Source organism: Eptatretus burgeri, chromosome 7 (genome assembly GCF_056783735.1).
Source record: "Eptatretus burgeri isolate ZD-2024b chromosome 7, Ebu_testis_v1, whole genome shotgun sequence".
In the NCBI taxonomy this organism is placed as follows: Eukaryota; Metazoa; Chordata; class Myxini; order Myxiniformes; family Myxinidae; genus Eptatretus; species Eptatretus burgeri.
The window spans coordinates 2,361,973-2,386,448 of NC_140967.1; the positions used below are offsets into that span (position 1 = coordinate 2,361,973).

The window sequence follows — 24,476 nt, forward strand, 5'->3', positions numbered from 1 at the left end:
CACAACGTTGCCACCTTCCCCTGCCCCCTCACCTCCATCTCATCACTCCACCTCCTCAAATCCTCAACTGCCTTCTGCCCCCTCTCTTCCCCCCCTCTCCCCTAGCAACACAGAACCTTTTCTCATCCTCATCCGGCCCCCTCCCCAAGAAATTCTGCAAATCCCACACTCTTTCAACAACTCTCCATACCTCCCCCCCCTCCTCCCTTATCCTAACCTCCCCTCCCCTCCCATTCCCTGCACCCAAAGCCTCCTCCCCTCCCTCTTCATTAACAGTGTGAACCTCATATATCTGGGGCCTTCACTCAAACCTTTCAGATCTTTCCATACAGGTTGCCACTGACAAACCAGACATAGTCTGCCGAACAGAAACTTTCCTCCCTCAAGACGTCTCTGACTCCCAAGTATCTCTCCCTGGTTACTCGCTCCTCCGGTATGACAGAACTGAGCCTCGTCCTGGTGGAGGAGTTGCTCTCTTCATCAAAGATTCTATTCCTCACTCTCCATGCACTGCCCTCACTCCCCCACACCCCCAGGAATACGTCTGGCTAAGGCTTCCCTCCACTCCCACCTCATGTTTATATTTGTACTGTACCGTCCACCTCACAGTGATGACGCCATTTACACCACACTATCCAAAAACATGGACCAACTTCCATCTTCTCATCCAAACTCTCTCTTCCTCATATGTGGCGATTTCAATTGTCACCGAGCCAGTTGGCTAGGTGTGGGTACCTCTCTCACCTGTCATGGCACTTCAGCAAAAGCTTTCTGCGACTCGTTGGGACTAAATCAATCGGTCAATTTCTTGACCCGGATCTCAACCAATGGTACTCTATCTCTTCTGGATCTGAGTTTGACAAATTTCCCTGACAATATCTGCTGCTCTTCCACCGCTCCAATCGGTTCTTCTGACCACGTCCTTGTCAAAGTGGACATCTCTCTGGCTGTTATCAGAGAATCACCTCAGGGCCGTCGAGTCTGGCATTTCACTCAAGCCGACTGGCAGGGTCTCCAAGCAACCATCAAACTTCTAGACTGGTCTCTGATTGCTACTTTTTCCAACATCAACTCATCCTGGGAATTCTTTCAAAGAAACTTGCTCTCTCATGCACAGATTTATCCCCTCCCCTCTTCAGTTATCCTACCCTTCCTCCCGCCCTTGCTTCACTGAAGCTTGTGGCGAGGCAGTTGTCCTGAAATAACTTGCCTTTGCCTTGTGGAAAGCAAACCCAACTGAGGGTAATCTCAGTTCCCTCCATAAAGCTCAGAACAAGTGTGTATCTACCCTCAGGAGAGCTAGAAAACAACATCTTTCCAAGCTCAAGTCTGAACTTTCAAACCTCTTTCCCTCCTCAAAATCCTGGTGGTATCTAATCAAATCTGTTTCTGGTGTATGTTCCCCCTCCATCCCCTCCCTTACCTCAAATGGCCGCACTGCTGATACTGCACGTGATAAGGCTGAATGCCTAAACTCAGTGTTTGCAGCTAAATCTTGTGTCCAAAACCCATCGCTTTCTCTACGCACCTTACCCAGTCGCAAGCAACTGTCCCTGGACTCTATGTACTTTTCTCCTAACAAGGTGGAGAGCTTGCTGTCAAACCTCAACTCAGATTCTGCAACCGGTCCAGACGGCATCAGCCCACGTGTCCTAAAAACCTGCTCTTCTGCTCTTGCTCACCCTCTCTTTGTTCTATTCACCCTCTCATTTGCTCAAGGTCATCTACCATCTGCTTGGAAATCAGCAAGCATGACTGTCCTGCATAAAAAAGGTGCAAAAACAGATCCCTGCAACGACAGACCAACCAGCCTTCTGCCAATCATAAGCAAGGTTATGGAATCCATCATTGATTCAGACATTAAATCCTTCCTCTTATCCAATGACTTGATTTCCGATCATCAATTTGGTTTCAGACCAGGTCACTCGACCTTGGATATGCTGCTTCTGCTCTCCCAACAATGGATGGAGTTCCTCAATGCTGGACATGAAATCAGAGCCATATCCCCAGACATATTACATACTTTTGACACGGTCTGGCACCCTGTCCTACTCACCAAACTCTCTTCCTATGGTATACAAGGCCATCTCCACTCATGGCTCGCAGACTTCCTCTCCTGTCGCAGTCAATGTGTGGCCCTAAATGGAGTTCTTTCATCCCCTCTTCCTGTCCAGGCTGGAGTTCCTCAAGGTAGCGTTATGGGCCCTGTTCTTTTTGTGGTTTTCATCAATGATCTCTCTGACTCTGGAAAATCCTCTATGTCTCTTTGCTGATGACTCCACCCTCTGCCGTACCATCTGTCATCCCTCACACTGGCAAGCAGCAGCTTCTTCGATCACTGCAGATCTGTGTAAAATCGCAAACTGGTCCAACACGTGGAACATGTCTTTCAATCCGGACAAATCTCACACTCGCACTATGACTTTCCGAAAGGACCTTTTAGAACTCTCCCCCCCCCCCCCATCTATTTTCTCAACAATCCTCTGGAAGAAGTCCTTTCTTTTAAGATTCTGGGTCTCACTATCTGCCATGATCTTTCCTGGGAAAGCCACATTTCCAACCTGGCCTCCAAAGCCAGTCACCGACTGGGAATCCTCCGTCATGCACAGTCCTTCCTCGGCCCACCTGAGCTCCTGACCACTTACAAAGCATTCGTCTGCAGCCTGATGGAGTACTGCTCTCCCCTCTGGGCTGGTGCTCCTGCCTCCCACCTTTCTTGGCTTCACGCTGTGGAAACCAAGGCATTTCAGATCATTGGCATCTTCCGCGATGAGGCTGGGTCTTTGCGCCTCTCACTCTCTCACCGCAGGCAGGTTGGTAGTCTTTCTGTCTTCTACCATCTCCTCTCCAGTTTCATCCCCTGCTCTGTCTGAGATTTGTCCCCACCATATTTCCGCAGGGCGCTCAAGGTCCGTCAACAACCCCGTTCTTGTAAAACGACCAAAATCACGAATCACTGCTCACCTTCACTCTTTCATTCCTCTTTTTTCCCACCTTTTGGAATAAACTCCCTCACTCTGTTCAATCCCATTCTTCCCCCCAGGCCTTCAAAACAGCTGTTCACCACCACCTCTTATCGTCCCCCGTCCAAATCCTCGATCTTTTCTACCCCAGTTAATCCACCCCAAACCCACGAATGCTTCACCCGCGCCACAAAATCCGCGATGCTCTCCTCCGTACCTTTTGCGAGGTGATCGAACTGGTATCGAGCTCGCTGTAATGACTTCTCCGGCGCCATGTGTGCTTTCATCTTCCGCACAGGTGCAACCTCCCCTCTATGCAAAGCCCGTTTTAACATTTGAACAAATGATTCCGCCTGCCTGTTCGTGGCAGGATGATACGGTGCGGACCTCAGATGTCGAAAACCGTTTTGACGCATAAAATCAACAAATGTGCCTGCGATGAACTGCGGACCGTTATCAGAGACCAGAATCTCGGGTATTCCTTTATTATCAAAGATCGTCCGCAGTTTTTCTACCGTAATGTTTGCCGATGTATGCTGCATTACTACAACCTCCGGCCATTTAGAGAACGCATCGATCACAATCAAAAACATTTTGCCTTCAACAGGACCAGCAAAATCCACATGGACCCTCTGCTAGGCCCTGGCTGGGATCGGCCATAGTCCCGAAGCTCGACGCGGATTATCAGCATCTGCCTGACAAGTGGCGCAATGCTTAACCATCTGTTCAATGTCTTTATCCAACCCCGGCCACCACAACAGGCTACGAGCAAGACTCTTGGTCTTCACGACGCCAAGGTGACTGACATGTAGTTCTTCCAAACAATGCTGCCTGAACTTCGGTGGAATCACTGCCCTCATTCCCCACATAACGCACCGTTGGGTCAACGACAGCTCCGATGCGCGTAGCGCGAAAGGGTGAAATACCGGTGTTGAAGGTAGATCGCTCCAATTCCCCGTATAAATCGCCTGAACGACACGGGCGAGCACTGGATCATGAGCCGATTCCATCGCGACCTGTTTGGCCGTGACCGGCCCGCTTTGGACCTGGCTCAGTGAAAACACATCAACCCGGTCGGCTGATTCAGACGAAGCTGGACCCTCCGTGCAAGGCAAGCGCGAGAGACCGTCGCAGTTAGTATGCTTCTCGGTGCTTCGGAACTCAAATCGTAGCATGTTGACAGTAAGAAATAGACACCACCACTGTATTCGCGCGGCCGCCACCACCGGCACCCCACGTTCGGGTTTCAGGATGAATTGAAGTGGTTTGTGATCCGTCTGCAAAGTGAAATGCCGACTCAGCAGGTATAGATGAATCCTCCGCACACCCCAGACGAGGCAGAGAGCCTCGCGCTCGATCTGGGCATATTCCCGCTCTGCTGTGGACAGGGTCCGGTATGCAAAACAAACAGGCCGCTCGGACCCATCGTCCATCCTGTGGGAGAGCACCGCCCCGATGCCGTATGCAGAGCTGCCGCATGCCAATAAGAGCGGACTGGCAGGCTCGTAGTGCACGAGGACCGTATCCTCTGTGAGCAGCCGCTTGACGCGGTCGAACAACGTCTGGTGTGCAGGCCCCCAGGCCCAGCGCTCGTCCTTCCTGAGCAACCACTTTAACGGCGCAAGCTGCGAGCTCAGCCCGCGCACGAATCTTTGGTAATACTGCGCCATACCAATGAATGAGCGCAGCTGCGTCTTGTCGCGAGGCGGTGGCATGTGCTGAATTGCCTCCACCTTCCGAGGGCCTTTCAACAGCCCCTCCGGCATGATGATGTGCCCGAGGTATTCCAAGCGCTGCTTGAAGAACGCGCACTTGTCCCTGATCAAGCGCAGGCTGCACGCTTCCAGCTTCTTCAGCACTTGGGCAATGTCCACAAGGTGCTCGTCCGCCGTTTTCCCTGCAATGAGCACATTGTCCAGGTAGGTTTGAGCGGGCAGGCCCATGCAAACCTGATCCATGGCTTTCTGCCACAAGGCTGGGGCCGAAGCAATCCCAAAGCAGAGTCGGGTATATCGATAGAGTCCTTGACACGTGTTGATTGTCAAAAGGTCGCTACTCCTGGGATCCATCGCCAGATGAAAATATGCATCACGCAGGTCAAGCTTCGTGAAGTATTGACTCCCTGCCAGCCGTGCATATATCTCATCGATTGACGGCAGTGGATACTGCTCCACGCTGAGCTCCGGTTTCACCGTGGTCTTGAAGTCCCCGCACTATCGGACTTCTCCATCCCGTTTCAGCACCGTGACGACTGGGGTGGCCCAATCTGAGTACGACACCCGTTCAATCACTCCACAGGCCTCCAGCCTATCCAGTTCACCCTTGACCTTGTCCCGCAGGGCATACGGCACCGGTCGTGGTTTACAAAAACGAGGAACCACCCCCTCCTTCAAGAAGAGCTTTGCCTGCACGTCCTTGCATTTCCCAAGGTCGTCGCAAAACAAACCTTGATGTCTTTGAAGAATCTTCTCCAACTGATCCTCCCATCGGCTCGGCATGGGTTTCACAAGGTGAACGGCGGCCCAGTCTAGCCTGATGCGGGTCAGCCAGTCCCGGCCTAGTCGAGATGGCCCCCTCCCCTGCACCACATAGAACGGAACCGCGGCGACCTGGCCTTGGTAGACTACAGACACGTCTGCCATCCCGACTGGCGTTATCTTCTCGCGGGTGTACGCGTGCAGCGTGAGGTTTGACCTGATAAGCTTCAGGCCGTTGAGTCTACACGCGGTCTGTTCGCCTATGATCGACACAGCCGCTCCCATATCAATCTGAAATGTGATCGGCGTTTTGTTCACTTCGATTTCCACAGTCATCGGTCGTGTCGCCGCAGGACCAATTGAAAACAGGCTCATCATCGGCTGCAGATTCCACCCCGGGTCGCCTCGCACAGGTTGCAGGACTTGTCCCGGGTCGTCGGAATCTTCGCGCACATCGCCGTCCATGACCTTAACGGTGGCCAACGCCCCTCGGCACACACGTTTCAGATGGCCCACCTTGTGACAATGTAAACACATAGTGTTTTTATACGGGCACACACGCCGCAGGTGTCGACCTCCTCATCCCAAACACGTCCGCAGGGTAACCTCGCCGCTTGCGCGGCCGCGTTGCGACGTCTGGCCCCGGCCCGCACCGAAGGTCGTGCGTGCGTCCCGGGGTGCTCGCGACACCGTTTGGACCCCTGGGCCATCTGGCATGCTGTGGCCGGCGATGGCCTGAACATCTCCGAGAGTCTACTCGACAGCTGTAGCAGTGTCGACTGCCGAGTTGAATGTAATGTCTTCATCCCTCTGCCGTAGAATCGCCGAAACCATTTTTGCATCTTGTAATCCGGAAATAAATCTAAAAATAAAAGTCTCGCCGGACGCTCCTCTGCCATGAACCTGCAAGCCATGGACGAATGCTTCACCCACGCCACAAAATCCGCGACGCGCTCCTCCGTACCTTTTGCGAGGTGATCGAACTGGTATCGAGCTAGCTGTAATGACTTCTCCTGCACCATGTGTGCTTTCATCTTCTGCACAATGTCCTGAAACGATAGCGTGTCCCCACTGGGCTTGTCCGGCGCCACCAAATCACTCAGCAGTCGATAATATTCTGTCAACTTCGAGGCGAGCAAGATCGACTTTTGCTTGCTCTCATCGACCACGTCATTCACATGGAAATAGCACCCCAATTGTTCCGAAAACAATTCAAAATCGTCCCCGATGAAAACGGGCACCTCTCCGTGCGCCATGACCTGGTTATCAACCACCCTCGTCACCAATTGTAGTGTCCGGTGTGCAGACAGACGCGAGAGTGAAGTAGCGACTCCGCTTTATTGCCCGATCGGATGGACACTACAACAACCCCTAGCGGGCGAGTCATGATATATGAAACCCAACCACGTGATACAGCACAACTGCTCACCTTCACTCTTTCATTCCTCTTTTTTCCCACCTTTTGGAATAAACTCCCTCACTCTGTTCAATCCCATTCTTCCCTCCAGGCCTTCAAAACAGCTGTTCACCACCACCTCTTATCATCCCCTGTCCAAATCCTCGATCTTTTCTACCCCCGTTAATCCACCCCAAACCCACCTCCTTCAAATTCCCTGCTTTCCTTCCTAAAAGTCCCTGTAATATCCATCTTGTTGTATACCCCATGTTCCCCACCCCATCTCTCTCCCTTCCACAGATCTCCTAATGTCTCTGTTCCACACTGTTTTGTCCTTCCCACTCCTGCCCCTCTTTTCTCATGCCCCCTCACTGTGCATTGTGTGTTAGCTCTCATACGAACCTCGACAAGGTATACAAAATATATATATATATATATATATATATATATATATATATATATATATATATATATATATATATATATATAAAAAGTGTGCTGGACAATGAAGTACTTCATCAGTGATCATTTGGCAGAGCATACAATTGTCCCAGTCAGTGTCTGTAGTGGCTCATGTGCTGGGCTGTTGGAGATCTGCTATTCAATCTACTTTGGACATTGCCTTGTAGTGCAGGTGACAATCTGATAAAATAAACACAAAAATGTTAATTTCATGCAACACATGTCATACATATTGTTTCAGATAATACCACGAAAGATTGGGGCTTACCACGGGAGGAAGTACTCCCAGTCCTGCAGGTCGATGTGCCGTGGGTAGCTCCACGGCCCGGTGAGTTGTGAAGCAACCACAGATGCCAATTTGAACGGCCATCTCACAGGATCCACTATCCCCTTTACCTGTCACTGAATTGGCCGACCAATTGAGTTCCGTGCCCTCAGCATGCACTCGGATTACTGCCGAGCAGAACAGAGAGTGCAACACTGGATAAACTGGAGCAAATCAATTGGGGTAAAACTTCCTGTCTAACAATATGACAGACTGTACTGGACCATGAAGGAAAAGGCACTGAGCAGGTTGGAAGAACCTGCGCAGGGGTTTCGCTTTGCCCTTTGCCCTCGAAGGCTCTTCGCTTTGCCCTCGAAGGCTCTTCGCTTTGCCCTCGCTATAGCTCTTGGGCTCTGCACGATGTCTTTCTTGTTACTTGCAAAATTGAATATTTTTCAAGTATACTGTATTGGTCCATTGACTGTTATTCTGTCTGCCTGTCTGTCTGTTTGTTTATCTGTCGATCAACTGCCTAAAAGTCACAATTTTAAACCGATCTTCATGAAACTTCACCACCTGGTGAAGTTCGTCATAAGCAAGAAGCCTATTGCTTTTTTGGCCAAAAGGTCAACATAGGCCAAAGGTCAACATCATCATCATCATCGTTTTACAGCCGCTTCCATGTTTGCATGTGTAAGCCGTAGTTCACCTCATGGCTGATTTCCAGGCTGCACTATCCCTTGCTGGCCCTCTTGTTAGGCCTTTCACTCTAAGATCATCTCTCAGCAACACATCCCATGTTTTCCTCAGACAACGTCTCGCTCTCCTTCCATTGACATTCATATTTATACACCTCCTCACACAACTACCCACCCACATCTTTTCCACATGTCCAAACCATCTCAACCTACCCCGACGCATAACCTCACTTATACTTTCTCTACCTAACCTATCTCTTAATTCCACATTTGATTTCCAATTTGTCTAATTCCTAAAATTCTGAATTTTCATCCGATTGACTTGACATTTGAACAATATTAGCACATCTCGTCACTGAATTCAACCACCTATTATTTTGAGGTCAACATGGGCCAGAAAACTTAGGTGGGATTTCTACAATCCTCAATTTTAATCTGATTGATTGGAAATTTGAAGAGGATTAGCATATCAGATCACCAAAGTCAACCACTATTTATTTTTAGGGTCAAATTTGCTTGAGGAATTCCGCAAATATCATGCTCTGTGTGATGTTTTTCTTATTTCTTGCAAAATCGAAGTTTTGCGAGTATATTGGTCAGTCGACTTTGTTATTCTGTATTTTTGTTTGTCTGTCTGTTTTGTTGTCTGTCAATCGCCCCAGAGTCACAATTCAAAACCGATCGTCATGTAACATTACCAAGTTGCAGTGGTGTTCACAACTGACGAGCCCATTGATTTTGTGGTCAAAGGTCAAATTCTAAAATCGGCATTTTTCATCTGATTGACTTAAAAGTTGAACAGGATTTGCATATTTTGTCACTGAATCCAACCACCAATTGTTTTGAGGTCAACATTGGCCAAAAGGTCAACAGAGGCCATATTTCTTAAATTGTCAATTTTCATCCAATGGACTTGAAATTTGATGAGGATTTGCATATCAGGTTACTGAATTTAACCACTAATTATTTTTTTATGGAAAATTTTGTTTTAGGGATTTCACAAGTATCGTGCATACTCTGCACGACATCTTTCTTGTTTGTTTGTTTTTCTGTGAGCATGATATCTCAAAAAGTTATCGACGGATTTAGATAAAACTTGGTGCACAGGTTGGGGGTGTGTGACAAGGACAAATTGTTTCGATTTTGGCGAAGATCCAGATCCGAATCCAGGATTCAAGAATTTTTTAACGTGCTTCTTCTCCATTGAGAGATAGGGCCAAAAACTATGCAATGGCCTACAAAAGCATTCACCCCGACCAATAATCCCACATTCAGGTGAATAACAAATTGTGTGGAAACAATTTTTCCAAATGAACTTTTTTATTCATAACAAGAGATCAAAAAACACTTATATTTCAAGCAGGTTACGTTTCAGGAATACCTGCAAAAAATATGTACAAATCAAAATTCACTGGTTGTAAAAGTATTCGTCCCCTTAGGTCAGTACTTGGTGGAAGAACCTCTTACACCAATGACTGCTGGGAGTCTTTTTGGGTCAGTCTCTTTTTTCACTTTTGCACTTTTATTTTATGTTACGAGGTGCACTTTTCTCTTGAAGGAGTGTCGTGCATTCATTGATATAATTGTATCTTATAAATATTTTCAAGTGTTTGTGTGCTTATGCGTTTGTACGTTACTCTTTTACGGCTGAACCATAGCACCTAGAGGCCCAAGATTTTGGGTGTAGGTACTTCAGTATCTGGGTGCGGTTTTAAGCTACCGCAAGTTGCCTTGAAGGCCGTTTTGAGGCCACTAAATGCTGCTATAAAGTGTATATTGGGATGTGTGTTCAGACAGTGTTGCCGCCACCCGCAGGCAAAAGATAACCACCATGAGGCCAATAACTCCATTGCCTTTCAATGTTCGACGCCTCCTGAAACCACTACCTTCTTATAAATACAATCTTATAAATAATTTCAAGTAGCTGGGTACTTTTTTCCCCAGGCAGTACCGGATACTCCAGCTAGTTTTTAATATCTCCCAGTAAGTTGACTTTCAGAAAAGTTCCATTCCACTGTTGGTATGATTGCATGAAGTTTAATAATCCACCATGGACCAATGGCCGACTAAATATTTGCAATGCTTTCTGCTAGTGTGCTTCAATTTCAAAATATCTGCAATGCCTGTCATACATGGAATAACCTCAAAAGCTCATTTCAATATTCTGAATAAATAAACTTGACCAGGAAACTGCACAAGACCAAAATGAGAGAACTATGTGAGCCCATGATTTTGTTTACATTTTTGAACCTCTCTCGGAGACGAGACTGACCGACTCCCAGAGCACGTTATATGACTCATTCTCCAGACTCGTCCACATGGACATTATTATGCCTGACCGATGTAGGCGTCCTCATGCACCATACTGGTGATAAAATATTCTCAATCCGTCACCAAGATTTATCATAAGAACATACGTTCTTTTGGATAGAGTTCAGAGGTGATCAAATTGTGGATCGTAATGAACCGATTGTTTTCACATGTTGGTTCATTTATTTGCAAGTCTGCTGCACCTTCCTGCAGACCACATGCAAATTTAGTACATTTGAGAATTATTACTAGTACTCCTAAATTTGGTGACATTTCATCGGACGAAGTGGATTTCAAAATACCTTGTCTCGATCATAGATTTGGGGTAAAAATTGACATTCATGATGCGATTATGAGGGTGTTCGACCAGGCATCCAAAGCCCGATCACTTGTAAAATTTGGGTGCTCGATGCTAAATTGAGGTGCCCCGGGCACTTGTTAATGCTCAGGCCTGCCTTATGGATTGTCTTCCAAAGGTTTTGGCAAGATCTCTTCTTTTGCTTGAATATAAACATTTGAACCTTCCTGAAACATTTCTACTTTTAAACAAGTTGATATGTTTCTTTCGGTATTCCCTTATGTTATTGTCTTGTACCCACTACCTTTCTGCCTTAATTTAATTACCTCTTATTTACTCTCTTCTCTTTCATAGAAGAACGTGCTTGGCCTGCTGAGATTCGGCGCTCAAGGGTGCCTCGTTCATTGCGTGGGCGACTTCTTCGGTGTCCAATGTGCACTTTCTCATGTGGTTCCCGGCAAATGTTACGCACCCACCGTGCCCGGCGCCACGGGGGTTTGGGCGCACCGATGGGTGCCGGCGTAGAACGAGGCGAGGGAAGTGACGGTGAGAACGAGGGGAGAACTCGCTGTTTGTTGTGTCGCCGTGAGGAAAGGGATGGTGCAAGGCTGACTGCTCATCTTATGGGAAGGCATCAGGTGAGGATACTCAGCTTGACGGACATTTAAATCAATTATTTTCGACATGTTTGAATCTTTAGTCAGGGAGGATGTAATTGTAGGATTTGTGATGGTGTGTTTTTAAGATTGTATCTCTTTGGAATGTTGTCATAAAATTATGAAGACTTGAGGTGGTTAATGTTTCCAGAAGTGAGGGGAAATATGTAATTTGATTGGATTTGGACAGGTTGAACGAAACTTTGAAATTCTCCGAGAACCGGTCACAGATGGAGAAAGTGAAGAAGAAGAGTCAGAAAGTTTGGATGAAGCACAAGAGTCGGAAAATGCTGTCGGAGGTGAGATCTGGTTTGCATGTATATCTTAATATTTGATAAACATGAAAAATATTGAAATGAATGCACTGTGTGGTGTTTGTCCTAATTAACATTCCGATCACAACCAATGTCTCAGTGGTTGAGGAACCCAGGTTTGAATCCTGTCTGCTATATGTACTGTATTTCTTCATCGTCTTCGAAATTCCTTCGATGATGTTAACGTCCACTCATTTCTACCAATGGTCTTGCATATGGTATATGTAGCAACTCTTCAATAAGCCATAGATCAATGTGGAAAAATTGACCACCCTGATGTGATATGCCACTAACGATAACTCATTATCTTGATGCAGAAATCTGAGAGGAGCAATCTTCTTTAATTGCAGAACCTGATGATCCCTATGACATGCAAGTAAATCTTCAAGCATTGAATGATTTGAATCGGCAGTGACACTGTGATAGCCTTCATTGGTGACACCAAAGTGTTTGACAGTGTTCGTTGCACTCATCAGCTGTTTAACAATCTTATTGAAATGGGATTTCCAAAGGACCTTTTTATAGAACGGATTTGATCCGATTACAAACAGTAATAAGTCATGTGCAATGAAGCTGATCAAACTTTCCTCTCTCCTCTCCTCTTCCTTTAAATACGGGTTCATGCCCAAAACATTCAAGCACCCCAAAACCCCTTTTATGCGGTGGCGTCCCTCAGGATCTCTGCCAGCCGACCTTCTCATAGATCAGTTTCACGGTCATTTTTTGTCGCATTTTTGCTGTTACTTTGTCGTTTCAGTGTTTACTGTGTGTTTGTAGTTCGGTTTTGTTTTAAAACCTGTGTTCATTGCTGATTATTCGTCGGTCTTTTCATATCGGGTTTCCTTGAGGCCTCCCCTTTCCTTTGTGTGCACCATTGTGTTATTGTATTTTCTACTTATTATCTTCAGTTTTCCTCACCATAATCTCTCCACTATTCCAATACCCTCTGCTTCATGTCTTAAAATAAAAAAAATAAACAAAATCTTTTCTCTTCTCACCTTATACCCACCGTAACCATGTGACTTCTCTACCTCCTCTTCTTCCTTCCACTATTGCCAACCCACATTCGCCAAACACCTTCACAATCTCTTCTTCAACCTTTTGTTCACCTAATCTTATCAATCTTTTTTTTTTTTTAATGTTTTTTTTGCTATCTTTTCCCTTCTCACCTTACACCTCCCGAAACCACGTGATTTCTCCACCCACTCTTCCGGCTCCTGCTACTTTTTCCGATCCGCATTCAACAAACACCTCCACAATTTTTTGTTCTTCAACCTTTCCATCACCGAATCTTACCTGATCTTTAAAAACAAACAAACAAAACAAATAACGGTCTCTTAAAATGTTTCAACTTCCTCTTTCACACGCGTGATTCTCTGTATTGCATCATAATTCTCGACTCCTCTTCTTCTTCTCCCAAATCTTTTCAATTCAACCTTTCCTTCATGCCGTGTCGAAAAAGTCTAAGTATTAAAATGTTTCTTTTCTCCATTCTCTGAATTCTCTTTATTGGATCCTTCCCGTAACATCTTTAATCACATCTCTGACTTTAAAAAAATTTTTAATCCCAGTTGGCAATACATGTTTGGGTTCCATCAATTGTCCTATTTTTATAACTTCAGTGCCAATTCACCCCAGCTCCTTAAATCTACCTCCTCCGAACTCCTCACCTGTTGTACCCTCTCCTTACCTCTCCCATTTTGCCCCTTATCCTACCTTCTCTCTTAGCACCTCTTCACTGTCCTCTGCTTAAGTATCAGCTCTTCCTCTGGTGTCCCAGACTATGTGGTGTTCTAACATCAGTGGGCTCTATTCTAACCTTACAGATATCCCACTCTCTCAATCAGTGAACTCCCCAACATCTCAAACATGCTCTTTCTTTCCTGTCATCACAACCCCTCAAATATTGTGCCTCCCCCGACCCGCTTCCTTCTTCACCATGCCACAAGTCTCTTCCTTCACCAATCCCCTCGCCCTCCTGCCCCATGGCCGTGTCTGCTCTCTTTGTCTCCCCTCTCTCTCAAAGCTTCCCTTTTACTCCTCCCTCTCAAAGCACCCTTCACTCTCTTCCTCCTCCAAGCTTTGCTCTCACCTTTCTCAAAAACTCCCTCCTCACCCTTCTCCCTCAACTCTCCCCTCTCTCTCGCCTTTCTTCCTCCAACCTCCCTCCTGTTGTGGAATTTTGTTGTTAACCGACTCGGTGTAAATCCTACTACTCAATTTGTACTCTAAACAATTAATTCACTGTCCACAACGGAAAGTACGTTTGATCAGATAACCTTTATTAACATGGTACCATGGAGTCCAAACCACTGAGATGGTATACATCCACAATGATTTGCACTAAGCTAAGATTACATTTCCTGGCATTTATATGCTTTTGTGGGAGTGGAGGGGGCTGTTAGGGTTCGGGTTAGGGTTAGGGTTAGGGTAGGGTGATTTAGTCGATACCCACTAAATCAGGGGTAAGGCCTTAGTTATTTTATAACTTGGTTTATGGATCCGCCGACGGTATATTTGCTGAAATGAAATATAAATATAAAACACAATTTTAGCCTTTTTAGGTCATCTCTTCGAGCATGACCTAATAATATGGGTGTCGATGTCCTTCGATGCATCCGTCCGTCCGTCCGTTCACAATGAAGTTGAAGCGGGAGATCTGGTCATTAGTGATCCTGAGAGAGCTCGATGAGACGTACACGATGGTATGACTTTCAAGGTCACCGTAGGTCAAGGTCAAGGTCACGAGACCTTTGAAGTTGCGAAAATGACGATTTTCAAATTCTATCTCCTCCGCCATTTCTCAAGCGATCTTGAATTTGATTGTAGAATATGAATCTATGGGACAATATCTAAATTTGGTCAGGCCGGATTTTCGATATTCGCTTTCGTTTTCGTGTCACGTGACTTCAAAGTTGGCAAAAAAATATGAAAATGACGATTTTCAAAATCTATCTCCTCCTACATTTCTCAAGCGATCTTGAATTTGATTGTGGCATATGAATCTATGGGACAATATCTAAATTTGGTAAGGACGGATTTTCGAATTTCGCTTTCGTTTTCGCGTCACTTGACTTCAAAGTTTGCAAAAACTGCCCTACCTTCAGGAGGCTATATATTCTCTACTGGGCATGGTAAAAGTTAGTGAATGGTGTCATTGCATCGCAGCTGACCTTGTATATTTATTCATTTTCTGCCAAAGGTGCAAAAGTTTCAAAACCCAAAATGTAAACGTTGGCATTTATTTTCAAAATATAATTTCGTGCGCGCGCGCCAAAATGCCGAGTCATCGTTAACCAAACTGCGCAGTTCTACTGCGCAGTCGAGCTGCGCAGTAAAACTGCGCAGTAGTCTTAGGTCATAACTGAACACTGAGAACTTGTGGTATTACAGATATGACCGTCACCCTCATACGGGGGTAATTTTATATTTATACATTTTCCGCTGAAGATGCAAAAGTTTCAAAACCTGAAATGTAAACGTCGGCATTTATTTTCAAAATATAATTTCGTGCGTGCGCTCCAAAATGCCGAGTCCCCTTTAACCAAACTGCGCAGTCGTCTTCGGTCATGGCGTCTGAGCAGTGGCCAGCGTGGTTCAGATTGACTGTGGTTTCTGGGGCGAAAGTGATTGTTAAGAAGTATGTCAGCGGTATAAATTTGAGTGACTGTATTGGTGATTTAATCACGCAACATCTTGACGACGAATATTCTGGCCGAACGATTGCATCAATTCAGTGCAGCAAAAGGGATGATTCGCAGGCTACTCTCGATCGTACCCATTTTGTTTCCATCGAAAGTTGTACACCGCTGTTCGTATTGAAAGATTTTGGTGCCAAGTACGTCAAAGTTTCCCTGCGAGATACTGATATTCAGCCTTCAACGGACCAGAAATCAGCCTTTGATGTGCTCATGGGGATGGGGAGACGGTACGATCAGATGCCCGCTGAAAACTAAGCTGGTTATGGTTCTGATTAACCGTTTTGAGCGTGTTGACTCCGAGTAGACACCGTTTTTTTAAATCATGTCCAGCACTATGCACTGGTGTGCACGCACACATCTACGACTTGGACAGTAATTTTCTCAGCATTGTTTCCATTTGTTTGATGATCCAACAGGTTTCTATCAGAAAAACATGCCAGACTATATTGTAAATACAAGTTTTAATCCTTCTTTATTGTTTTTCACATCAGATGATACAGTGAATAATGGCCTCCTGCATTTGAATGGTTTTCCATCTTCAATGTTTTCTTAGATCCTCCTGGTCCAGGATTTATATTCCCCCCCTCCCCACCTAACCTTGGCTTTTCCATGGAACATCTGAAAAAAATCATAAAAATATATAATTTCTAAAAATTTAAATTATATTTATATTTATATTTCGACCTACCGACCCTACATTTTAGCTGAAGAACTGCGTAAACCAAGTTATAAAATAACTAAGGCCTAAGCTATCCAATGGTCATATTTGCATGCTGAACTGGGCGACGGGCGGCCACCCCCGCATTTGATTAAAATGCTGATAAACATTTAGGCAAAATAATTCAAAATGCAATACGTGTCCACTAAGTTAGAAGTGAATGACATAATCATGGCAAAAGTTGGTGTGATCAACCAGGTCACTTTGTTCCATAGCAAGACATTCCTTTTATCAACATTTAGGTCAAAAGACTCTTGGCCAAAGGGAAGCATCACTGACAGCCAATTCGACTTTTAGCATAAAATGAAATTTATAAAGCACCAGCAACCATTATAATTGAGAGTACATTAATATAATTATTTTCTTCCACACCCCCTCACTCCCCCTTCTCAAAGTTCCCCCCCCCCTTCACATCCACAAAGCTGCCTCCTTCCCATGCCCTTTCTCTTCCAACTCATTCCTCCACCTCCTCTAATCTTCAACTTCCCTCTGCCCACTCTCTTATTACTCCCCACTGTGGCTCGTCACCCATCACCACCGAGCCTTTTGTCCTTCTCCTCATCCTGACCTCTCCCCTTGCTCTTCTGCAATCACCCACACATTGTGAAAACTCTCCCCACCTCCCCCCCTCATCCTAACCTCCGCCTCACCTCCCCTCCTTCTTCCTTCACATTGTGGACCTCAAACATCTGGGGCCTTCACTCTAACCTGAGAGATCATTCCATTCAGGCTGCCACTGCAAAACCAGACACAGTCTGCTTAACTGAAACTTTCCTCCTTCAAGACGTTTAACTCCTTAGTAGTTCGACCCAGTTACTCCCTCCCCTGGTATGATAGACATCTGAGCCTTGTCATGGTGGTGAAGTTGCTCTCTTCATCAAAAACGATATTCCTCACTCTCCATATACTCCCCTATCTCCCCCACACCCTCAGGAATACATCTGGCTACGACTTCCCCTCCACTCCCATCTCAGTGTTTATATGTGTTGTCCTGTCCACCAAACAGTGATGACTCCATTTACATCTCCCTCGCCGAAAACATGGACCAACTTCTATCCCTCTTATCCCAACTCTCTCTTCCTCATGCGTGGTGACTTCAGTTGCCATCATGCCAGTTGGCTGGGTGTGGTTACCTTTCTCACCTGTCATAGCACTTCAGCAAAGGATTTCTGCGACTCATTGGGACTGACTCAATCGGTCAAGTTCCCAACTCGGATCTCAACCAACTGTTCTCCATCTCTTCTGAATCTGATTTTGACAAATTTCCCTGAAAATATTTGCTGTTCTTCCTCCGCTCCAATCGGTTCATCTGACCACGTGCTTGTCAAAGTAATCATCTCTCTGGCTGTTATTGGAGAAGCACCTCAGTGCTGTCGAAGGTGGCATTCCACTTGGGCTGACTGGCAGTGACTTCAAACAGCCATCAAACTTCTGGACTGGTCTCCCATCTCTACTTTCTCTGACAACAACTCCTCCTGGGAATTTGTTCAAAGAAATTTGCTCTCCCTCATGCACAGATTTATCCCATCTCATCTTCAGTTGTCGTACCCTTCCTCCTGTCCATGGTCCATTAAAGCTTGTGGCGAGGCTGTTGTTCTGAAACAATTTTCCTTCGCCTCATGGAAGGCAAATCCTACTGAGGGCAATCTCAGTTCCTTCCACAAAGCTCAGAACAAGCGTGTGACTACTCTCAGGAGAGCCAGGAAACAACATCTTCCAAATGTCAAGCATGAACTCTCAAACCTGTCTCCCTTCTCCAAATCTTGGTGGCATGTGGTTAAGTCTGTTTCTGATGTTTGTTCCCCTTCCATCCCCTCCATTACCTCAAATGGCTGCACTGCTGACACTGCACGCGAAAAGGCTGAATGCCTCAACTCTGTGTTTGCTTCTAAATCTTGTGTCCCAAATCAATAACCGTCTGTATCCACCTTATCCAGTCACACCCAGCTGTCCCTGGACTCTGCATCCTTTTCTCCCAACAAGGTGGAGAGCTTGCTGTCAAACCTCTACTCGGATTCTGCAACCGGTCCAGATGACATCAGCCCACGTATCCGAATAATCTGCTCTGCTACTCTTGCTCACCCTCTCTTTGTTCTATTCACCATCTCGTTTGCTCAACGTCTTTTTTTTTTTTGTATACCTTGGTCGAGGCTCGTATGAGAGCAAACACACAACTCACAGCAAGGAGGCATGAGACAAGAGGGGCGGGAGTGGAAGGGACAAAACAGTGGGGAACAGACACATTAGGTGAACTGTGGAAGGGAGAGGGATGGGGATGGGATGGGGAACATGGCGAAGAGAAGATGGACATTTCAGGGACTTTCAGGAAGGAAAGCATGAGAAATGAAGGAAGTGGGCTTGGGTGGATTATCGGGGGTAAAAAAGATCGAGGATTTGGATGGGGGAAGATAAAAGGTGGTGGTGAACAGCTGTTTTGAAAGCCTGGAGGGAAGAATGGGAAAGAATAGAGTGAGGAAGTTTATTCCAAAGGCGGGAAAAAAGAGGAATGAAAGAGTGAAGATGAGCAGTGATTCGTGATTTTGGTAGTTTTACCAGAAGGGGGTTGTTGGCGGACCTTGAGCGCCCTGTGGAAATGTGGTGGGGAAAAATCGCAGAGAGAGCAGGGTGGGGCAAGGCTGGAGAGGAGTCGGTAGAAGACAGAAAGACCACCGACCAACCTGCGGTGATTGAGTGAGAGGCTCAAAGACTCAGCTTCATTGCCGGAGATGCCGATGATCTTAAATGCCCTGGTTTCGACAGCGTGAAGCCGAGAAAGGTGGGAGGCAGGAGCACCAGCCCAGAGGGGAGAGCAGTACTCCATCAGGCTACGGACAAAAGCTTTGTAAGTGGTCAGGAGCTCAAGAGGGCTAAGGAAGGACTTAGCACGACGGAGGATTCCCAGTCGGCGACTGGCTTTTGAGGCGAGGTTGGAAATGTGACTTTCCCAGGAAAGGTCATGGCAGATAGTGAGACCTAGAAGCTTGAAAGAAAAGACTTCTTCCAGAGGATTGTTGAGAAAGTGGATAGGGGGGTTTTGTAAACGGTCCTTTCGAAGAGACATAGTGAGAGTGTGAGATTTGTCTGGATTGAAAGACATGTTCCACGTGTTGGACCAGTTTGTGATTTTATCCACATCTGCAGTGAGCGCAGAAGCTGCTGCTTGCCGGTCTGAGGGATGACAGATGGTACGGCAGAGGGTGGAGTCGTCGGCAAAGAGAAATAGAGGATTTTCCAGAGAGTCCGAGAGATCATTGATAAAAACCAGAAAAAGAACAGGGCCCAGAACGCTACCTTGAGGAACTCCAGCCTGCACAGGAAGAGGGGATGAAAGAACTCCATTTAGGGCCACACGTTGACTGCGACAGGAGAGGAAGTCTGCGAGCCATGAGTGGAGATGGCCTTGAATACCATGGGAAGAGAGTTTGGTGAGTAGGGCAGGGTGCCAGACTGTGTCAAAAGCACGTGATATGTCCAGGGATACGGCTCGGATTTCCTGTCTGGCATTGAGGACCTCCATCCATTGATGGGAGAGCAGAAGCAGCATATCCAGGGTAGAGTGACCTGGTCTGAAACCAAATTGATGATTGGAAATCAAGCCATTGGAGAAGAGGAAGGATTTCATATCTGAAGCGATGATGGATTCCATCACCTTGCTGATGATTGGGAGAAGGCTGATTGGTCTGTAGTTATAGGGATCTGTTTTTGCACCTTTTTTATGCAGGGCAGTGATGTTAGCAGATTTCCAAGCAGATGGCAGATGACCTTGGGCAAATGAGAGGGTGAATAGAACAGAGAGAGGGTGAGCAAGAGCAGAAGAGCAGGCTTGAGGACACGTGGGCTGATGCCGTCTGGACCGGTTGCAGAATCTGACTCGAGGTTTGAAAGCAAGCACTCCACCTTGTCAGGAGAAAAGGATACAGAGTCCAGGGACAGTTGGGTGCGACTGGGTAAAGTGGGTAGAGATAGTGATGGGTTTAGGACACAAGATTTAGCTGCAAACACCGAGTTTAGACATTCAGCTTTATCACGTGTGGAATCAGCAGTGCGGCCATTTGAGGTAAGGGAGGGGATGGAGGGGGAACATACACCAGAAACAGATTTGATTAAACGCCACCAGGATTTTGAGGAGGGAGAGAGGTTTGAGAGTTCAGACATGAGATGAGAAAGATGTTGTTTTCTGGCTCTCCTGAGGGTAGATACACACTTGTTCCGAGCTTTGTGGAAAGAACTGAGATTGCCCTCAGTTGGGTTTGCTTTCCATGAGGCAAAGGCAAGTTGTTTCAGGACAACTGCCTCGCCACAAGCTTCAGTAAACCAAGGGCGGGAGGAAGGGTAAGACAACTGAACACGAGAGGGGATAAATCTGTGCATGAGGGAGAGCAAGTTTCTTTGAAAGAATTCCCAGGATGAGTTGATGTTTGAGAAAGTAGTGATAGGAGACCAGTCTGTAAGTTAGATGGCTGCTCGGAGACCCTGCCAGTCAGCTTGAGTGAAATGCCAGACTCGACGGCGGTGAGGTGGTTCTCTGATAACAGCCAGAGAGATGTCCACTTTAACAAGGACATGGTCAGAAGAACCGATTGGAGCGAAGGAAGAGCAGCAGATATTGTCAGGGAAATTTGTCAAAACCAGATCCAGAAGAGATGGAGTACCATTGGTTGAGATCCGGGTCGGGAAGTTGACCGATTGAGTCAGTCCCAATGAGTCGCAGAAAGCTTTTGCTTTTTTTTTTGGAGATAAGAAAGAGATTAGTTGGGAGAATGGGGGATGTTTGGAAAGTGGGGAGGATCAAAATTGAAGGTAATGGGGAGGATAGAAATTGAAGGTAATGGGGAGAAAAAACAAACAAAAAAAAAAAACGATCGAACACCGAGTGGAACCGGTAGGCCTCAAGTCTAGGCCTAGGCCTCAAGCACAGGTAAGAACGTCGACAAAAATACTCACAAAATAGCACGATTTTTGAAACAAAACCGAACTAGCAACACACAGTAACATGTAGGTGAGAAAATTAAACAGTTAAAACGGGACAAATAACAACCAGAAACTTAGCTTTGAGAACGTCAGCAGGGAGCCCCGAAGGAGACCTCTTGCTCAATCTGCTTCTGCCATCTGCTTGGAAATCAGCAAACATTACCGCTCTGCAGAAAAGATGTGCAAAAACAGATCCCTACACCTCCCGACCAATCAGCCTTCTCGCAATCATCAGCAAGGTTATGCAATCCATCATCGCTTCAGACATTAAAACCTTCCTCTTCTCCAATTGCTTGATTTCCGATCATCAATTTGGATTCAGACCAGGTCACTCTACCCTTTATGTGCTGCTTCTGCTCTCCCAACAATCTCAATGGCAGACATGAAATCAGAGCCTATCCCAAGACATATTGAGAGAACTATGTGAGAACCATAACTGACAGCGAGCGAGAAAATAGCGAGTTCAATAGCCTTCGATCCGGTCTGGCACCCTGCCCTGCTCAACAAACTCTCTTCCTCTGCTATTCAAGGACATCTCCACTCATGTCTCGCAGACTTCCTCTCCTGTCGCAGCCAATGTGTAGCCATTAAAGGAATTCTCTCATCCCCTCTTCTTGTACAGGCTGGAGTTCCTCAAGGCAGTGTTCTGGGCCCTGTTCTTTTTCTGGTTTTCATCATTGATTTCTCCGATTATCTGGAAAATCCTCTTTATCTCTTTGCTGATGACTCCATCCTCTGCCATACCAACTGTCATCCCTCAGATCAGCAAGCAGCAGCCTTTTCACTCTGCAGATCTGGATAAAATTGCAAGCTGGTCCAACACGTGGGATATGTCTTTCAGCCCTGACAACAATCACGCTCTCACGATGTCTCTCTGATGGGACCATTTGGAACCCCCCCCCCATCTACTTTCTCAACAATCCTCTTGAAGAAGTCCTTTCATTCCAGCTTCTGGGTCTCACTACCTGCCATGATCTTTCCTGGGAAAGCCACATTTCCAACAAACTGCTTCCAAAGCCAGTTGCCGACTCGGCATCCTCCGTCGCGCAAAGTCCTTCCTCGGCACACCTGAGCTCCTGACCACATACAAAGCTATCGGCCACAGCCTGATGGACTACTGGGCTGGTGCTCCCGCCTCTCACCTTTCTCGGCTTCATGCTGTGGAAACCAAAGCGTTTTGGATCTTTGGTATCTCCCGGGATGAGTCTGAGTCTTTGGGTCTCTCACTACTACTCTCACAGCAGGCAGGTCAGTGGTCTTTCTGTCTTCTACCATCTCCTCTCCAGCCTCGCCCCCCCCCACCCCACTCCTCTGCTCTGTCTGAGATATGTCCCCCCCCCCATATTTCCGCAGGGCGCTCAAGATCCGCTAGCAACCCCCTTCGGGTGAAACTACCAAAATCAAGAATCACTGCTCACCTTCACTCTTTTGTTCCCCTTTTTTTCCCACCTTTAGAACAAACTCCCACACTCTCTTCAATCCCACTCTTCCCTCCAGGTCTTCAAACAGTTATTCACCACCATCTCTTATCTTTGCCCATCCAAAACCACGATCTTTTCTACCCCCGCTAATCCACCCTAAACCCATTTCCCTAAAATTCCCTGCTTTCCTTCCTGAAAGCCCCTGCCATGTAAGGACCTGAAAGTCCCTGTGGTGTCCACCTTGTTTACCCTGTGTTCCCCACCCCATCTCTGTCCCTTCCACAGATCTTCTAATGTCTCTTTTCCACACTGTTTTTTCCTTTCCTCTCCTGCCCCTCATGTCTCCTTCTCCCCTTGTGCATGTATGTGTGTTCGCTGTAATATGAGCCTCGACATGTAAGAATAATATTTTCTCCATTGTTCAAAATCAGGCATATTTATTGTTGAAATTTTACCTTCCCCTGTAATTCCTGAAGAAACCTTTCATTCAATCACTCAAACTTTTGGACTTCACCATCATCCATGATCTTTCTTGGACAAACCACATATTTAAGTTGGCCTCCAAAGCCAACCAACAATTTGGCATCCTCTGTCATACGGTCGTTCCTTTGCACACCAGAATTTTTACAGTGCCTTGAGAAAGTATTGACATCCCTCGACTTTTGTCACATTTTGTTGTGTTGCAGCCTGAATTTAAAATACATTGATTTAAAAAAAAATTGTCACCGATCGACACAAAATACCCCAAAATGACAAAGAAAACATGTTTTTGGAAATTTTTGCAAATTTGAAAATGAAATGCAGAAATAAATGTCTTGCATCCATAAGTGTTCAACCCCTTTGCTATGACAATCCAAATTGAGCTCAGGTGCATGCATTTTCCTTTGATCATCCTTGAGATGTCTCGACAACTTCACTGGAGTCCACCTGTGACCAATTCAATCAATTTGACATGATTTAGAAAGAAACACACCTTTCGATATTAGATCCCACAGTTAACAATGCAGGTCAGAGCAGAAACTCTACCATGAAGTCCAATGAACTGCAAGTAGAACTCCAAGATAGAATTGTGAGGAGGCATAGATCTGGGAAAGGTTATAAAACAATTCCTAGAGTGTTCAAAGTTCCCAAGAGCACAGTGAGCTCCATCATTAGGAAATGGAAAGAATATGGTACTACCCAGACTCTTCCTAGAGCTGGCCATCCGACCAAACTGAGCAACCGAGCAAGAAGGACTTTGGTAAGGGAGATGACCAATAACCAAATGACCACTTTGACAGAACTACAGAGATCCTTGGCTGAGAGGGAAGAACCTGCTGTATGGACAACAATCTCTGCAGCAATTCACAAATCTCGGCTTCATGGGAGAGTGGCCAGAAGGAACCCACTCATGTGAAAAAGGCACATGATAGCACACCTGGAGTTTGCAAAACCACATGTGAAAAATTTGGAGAGTATGTGGAAAAAGATTCTGTGGTCTGATGAGACTACAATTGAACTCTTTGGCATAAATGCAAAGCGCTACATCTGACGGAAACCAAGCACAGCTCATCACCCATCTAACGCCATCCCAGCCGTGAAGCATGATGGTGGCAGCATCATGCTGTTGGGATGCTTTTCATTGGCAGGGACTGGGAGACTTGTAAGGATAGAGGGAACAATGAATGGAGCTGAATACTGGCAAATCCTTGAGGAGAACCTGCTTCAGAGTGCAAAAGACCTGAGACTGTGGCAAAGATTTACGTTCCAACGGGACACTGACCCCAAGCATCCAGCCAAAGGCAACACTGCAATGGCTTCAGAACAAGAACGTGAAAGTCCTTGAG

The 24,476-nt window shown here is 46.3% G+C and overlaps 1 protein-coding gene across 3 annotated transcripts in view; it reads left to right on the forward strand.

Annotated features, from left to right (window-relative positions):
• The window catches only part of LOC147022551 (zinc finger protein 462-like), a 322,942-nt gene that overhangs the window by 258,931 nt on the left and 39,535 nt on the right, over positions 1 to 24,476 (forward strand). For all 3 annotated transcript variants that reach the window (XM_085887239.1, XM_085887241.1, XM_085887240.1), the window contains 2 exons: positions 11,224 to 11,507; positions 11,716 to 11,824. In XM_085887239.1, coding sequence (XP_085743365.1) covers positions 11,224 to 11,507; positions 11,716 to 11,824 — 393 coding nt within the window. The remainder of the gene's footprint in view (positions 1 to 11,223; positions 11,508 to 11,715; positions 11,825 to 24,476) is intronic.